The sequence below is a fragment of the Oratosquilla oratoria genome, chromosome 35 (genome assembly GCF_046742065.1).
Source record: "Oratosquilla oratoria isolate Oo_2021 chromosome 35, ASM4674206v1, whole genome shotgun sequence".
Taxonomy (NCBI): Eukaryota; Metazoa; Arthropoda; class Malacostraca; order Stomatopoda; family Squillidae; genus Oratosquilla; species Oratosquilla oratoria.
Window position 1 is genome coordinate 33,344,521 of NC_134811.1, and position 5,000 is coordinate 33,349,520.

Sequence of the window (5,000 nt, forward strand, 5' to 3'; positions counted from 1 at the left end):
GGTATAGCGACGCTTGTGGTCCGAGCAAAGCCAACGAACAGTAGGAAAAGAGCCTCCATCCCAAACCCACCACAGTTGAACAGCTGCAGGAAGAGCCAGAAGAAATCAAGAGTCACTTACAGTGTACTGCAGTAGTTAGCGTCGCTCCCTACCAAGCTGTGGTACCGAGTTTGCGCCCCACCCACGATCAAAGCGTGACATAGTAAACTAATCATGCAGGCCGTTACTGTCCTCCCTTGAGGTGTGTGTACGGTCATTACATCACTCATTGAAGTACGCGAGGTCTGTGCTCTCATCTAGCAAGGTGATAGCTGTCGACAAAAATTCCAGCACGTTATCCAAGTCCATGACGGTAAATTATATGTAGAGAGAAAAGACTATAATCCACCCACGTACTCTTGACTTTGACCTGGAGAGAAATTTCTTTCACTCATGCGCTGAATAACTTTTTTTATATTCTAAGATTTTATTGTGTAATAATTTCTATATCTTTTCCTAATTATTTTCCTTGTGTTAATATGCACATTTTGTTAATTCTTACCTCGATGGCAGATATAACGGTGGATGACAGCATTGAAGACAACTGCCCAGGATGTAGCACTTCACCCCATATAACATATTATTGAAGACTGTATTGTACACAATCACGCACAAATACACTATGAGGGATTTATGGGGAAAACATGGCATTCCCCAGGGAGACAAGATTCTTCGGCCAGACAGTATAAGGATTAGCAATAACAACAACAACAACGCTTGTGCTGTATCATCGCGATGTTAAAGTGAATCAAGGAGTCAAAGATTACATAAAAAAACATTAAAAAAGGGATAAAAATTAATAATGTTTATATATTAACAGTTACACAGGGGATGGCCGAGGTCAACATTGACTAAGGTAGCCGAGTTCAATAGTGTCACAGGCAGCCGAGGTCAACAGTGTCCGAGGCATTCGAGGTCAACATTGTCAGAGGCAGCCTAGGTCAGCAGTGCCAGAGGCAGTCGAGGTCAACATTGCCAGAGGCAGACGAGATCAAAAGTGTCAGGGGCAGTCGAGGTCATAGGTCAACAGCACCATTGGCACCCAGCAGGAGGTAGAAGGAAGACCTACCTTACGCACGGTGGTGGTCGACAAGATCTTGTTTTTACGGAAGTAGTCAGCGAGTTGACCGCCGAAGGGAACCACGATGGCCATGACAAGATGAGGCAGTGCCGAGATAGTGCCACTCTGAGGGAACGGGGATTGAGAAGCATTAAGATATACTTAGTAAAAGAACAAAGGTCAATAGGGTCCTTCGTGAAGATTGGTGGACGGGGGGTTGTATGTTACACTTTGAGATACTGTGAATTTTTTTTATGATAGAAGATTCACAACTAAGTATACAAACACATGTACACACGTACACACTCACACATACACGTGCGCACACCCACACGTGTACACACACACACACACACACACATTCAGACACCCACACACACACACACACACACACACACACACACACACACACACACACACACACACACACACACACACACACACACACACACACACACACACACACATACAAAAGACCCACCTTTGATATTTCATAGTTGAAGACCTGTTTGAAGTAGGTGGGCTGCGAGATGATGAGAAGGTAAAACGTCCAAGATCGAGCAATGTTTGCTACGATGATGGCCCACACAGGCATCGAGGTGAGGAAAGACCGCCACGGAGTGGAAGAGAACGTGGGCAGTTGCAGTTCCTGCAGTGGAATGGAAAGTGGACTTCAGGTTTATGTAAGAGTCCATGAAGATGGGAATGACACCCCAAGAGGGGGTTAAAGGTGAAGTTAATAATAATGTAATAAATTAGAATTAAAAATATTTGATTAAAATTATACATATCCATATCCATATACGTGTATATGTGCAAAATATATATACATACACTTATAATATACCTATACATATTCATACTGTACTCATATACATAAAACGTACACATATATCGTACACATATACATAAAACATGAAAGACAGGACCTGTTTGCCTAAAGATTCTTCGATGTAGACCCTCTCCTTGTCAGTGATTGTTGGATGGAGCGCAGGTTTCTCGAAGGCCAGCCAGTACCAGAAGAAGTACCAGATAATTCCACAGCAGCCTGGGGAACAGCGACAGAGGAATGACGAAGAAGGAGTGGTAGGGATGAAGGGAGGTGGGAGGAAGGAGGGAGGGAGGGAAGAAGTGAGGGAGGAAGAAGGAAGAAGGGAGAAGGGAGGGAGGGAGGAAGGGGGCAGAGGAAAAAGGAAGGAGGGGTGGTGGGGGAAGAGAGGGGGATGGGGAGAGAGGGAGGGAGAGAGAGAGGGAGAGAGGGAGGGAGGAAACAAGGGAGTAAGGGAGGCAGGGACAGGGGAATGAGGAAGGGAGGGGAGGAAGGGAGGGGAGGAAGGGAGGGAGGGATGACGGAAGGGAGGGAGGTATGAAGGGAGGGAGGAAGGTAGGAAGGAGTCAGGGAGGAAGGGAGAGAGGAGGTTTCCATTATTTTATTGTTTAGTAAATGTGTCCTTAGGGTCTTCACACAATGAATGTTTAATCAAATTAGTTCAAACATTTCCGATAATATTGACAATATCGTTTGATTACTAAAGATGTTACGGAAAACATTGTAATATTTGGTTTATATCCAATGCATATGAGAAGTTGTAGTTGTCGATAATACTAATGATGATACGGTTTAATGTCACAAACTCCCTCTATCAAGGGGCTAGGAGGGTGCCCTTGACAGAGGACTTTGTAGCATGAAATATAATGAACCATGCACTTGGTTCAACTTCGCCGGTGGCAGGGTTCGAACCGTCATCCACTTGACCTTCGCCGTAAGTAACGACGCCCCAACCCACTCGCCCAGCGAGGTTTTAGATACAAGTATACTATAATAAAAAAATATACAAATAAAAATATCACTACTATAATGAAAGTATTGACAATAACACGATTATAAAAAAACTAACAATACTATTACTATAATATTGACGATAACGGTAGTATATCAAAAATACTAACAATATGACTACCATATTAATGTTCTTAATCAGTTAATACATTAACTCTGTAGTCAAACTTGTAAGGTAATTTTTTAACAACATTCTGTGATCAATATTATGAATCGTCTAATTCAAAGGTTGAATTTTAGTCCAATATTATCATTATTATTTTTTAGCTTGAACGAAAAACAAGTGTGTTTCTGAAAATATGATTGTCTTAATAAATCAATCTACTAAATCTCAATTCTTTTAAAATGTTTTTTATGATTGTTGGTGTCTTTCTGTTATATCAGTCCTTCACCCTGTATTTTTTTTTATATAAATCAGTACCAATGAAATACTTCAACGAGCTGTACTTGAAGGAAACACAATTGTATTTCTAAGGGTTTCCTTCTGTCGCAGTCTCAACACTTTAAGAAATTGATGTGAAGAAAAAGAAGAAGAAAACGACGAAGACGAAGAAAGAGAAGAAAGAAGAAAAAGAAAAAGACAAAGAAAAAGACAAAGAAGGAGAAGAGGAAGAAGAAGTAGTAGTAGTGGATGAAGAAGAAGAGGAAGAAGAAAAGGAAGAAGTAGAAGAAGAGAAAGAAGAAGAAGTAGAAGAAGAAGAAGAGGAAGAAGAAGAAGAAGAAGAAGAAGAAGAAGAAGAAGAAGAAGAAGAAGAAGAAGAAGAAGAAGAAGAAGAAGAAGAAGAAGAAGAAGAATGAGAAGAAGAAGAAAACTTCCTGGACATATGACATAAGCTCCCTTCCTGAAGAAGGAGGCAAGCACGCAGGGTCCTCCCTTACCGTAGAAGTAGAAAGGGGCGGGCCAATCCACGCCACTCGTCAGGTAGGCTGAGAGCGGCATGCCCAAGACAGCGCCCGCGTAGCTCCCGCAGAAGGCCATGGTAGCCAGCCGGGACCTCTCTAGGGGCGGCGCCCAGTTCCTCCAGATACCGTGGCACGCTGGATACGTGACGCCCTTTAGGGGACAGGGAAAGGGAGGGGATATGAGATGATGTGAGTAACATGAGGTAATGTGTATATGTATTCACTGATTGATGGGATCCTGTTCATGGCAACGTTAGTGTTTATGTATATATGTTTATATAACCTTTATGTGTATGTATAACTATATAAATGTGTATGTATAACTATATATATATATATATATATATATATATATATATATATATATCATATGTGTGTGTATATGTACAGTAGATGTATATGTATACGTACTATGTGAAATACCATGTATATTGTATATGCATATGCATACGTCTGTAAGCATTTCCCTTGTATACGAATTTATTTATGCTAAAATGTATTACTACTAGAGGTGATGCACAGATAGAAGCAGCATAGTCAGCATTGGCAATGAAATACTTGAACATGGCACAGCATAAGGGCTGCAGACACAGTTGGATGACAGAGCCGGCACAATCAGCATTGCGTGCAAAATCAACAAAACCAATGCAACGGCAATTATTGCAATGGAGAGGAGGAAGGGCGATTGCGATTAGCTCCCATTTGATTTATTTATTCATGCTTTTAAGAGCGCACACACACACAAACGCACACACACACACACACACACACACACACACACACACACACACACACACACACACACACACACACACACACACACACACACACACACACACACACACACACACACACACACACACACACACACACACACACACACACACACACACACACACACACACACACCACACTCGGTAGCGCGGTTGGTAGAGTACCCGACTGTCACTACGGCGGTCCGGGTTCGAATCCTGCCCAGGGCTGAAATAATTGCAGTATCGCTGCGTTTCGAGTCGTTACTCCAACTCTCGTGGGTGTGGAGTTGGGTGTGCGTGTACGGTCACAGAATTACCCATAGATCGGTCATACGAGCTCTGAGCTCTCTTCCGGGAGGGAAACAGCTGTCGATCACGAGTCCAACACATGATGCAAAGACCA

The 5,000-nt window shown here is 42.5% G+C and overlaps 1 protein-coding gene across 1 annotated transcript in view; it reads right to left on the reverse strand.

The window, feature by feature from the left end:
* Positions 1 to 5,000, reverse strand: part of VGlut (Vesicular glutamate transporter) — a 118,030-nt gene that overhangs the window by 43,250 nt on the left and 69,780 nt on the right. Inside the window, exons 3-7 of the mRNA XM_076174398.1 lie at positions 3,819 to 3,993; positions 2,029 to 2,147; positions 1,581 to 1,748; positions 1,109 to 1,225; positions 1 to 83 (exon numbers count right to left, since the gene is read on the reverse strand). The exon at positions 1 to 83 is cut by the window's left edge and continues 44 nt beyond it. Of these exons, the coding sequence (XP_076030513.1) occupies positions 1 to 83; positions 1,109 to 1,225; positions 1,581 to 1,748; positions 2,029 to 2,147; positions 3,819 to 3,993 (662 nt within the window). The remainder of the gene's footprint in view (positions 84 to 1,108; positions 1,226 to 1,580; positions 1,749 to 2,028; positions 2,148 to 3,818; positions 3,994 to 5,000) is intronic.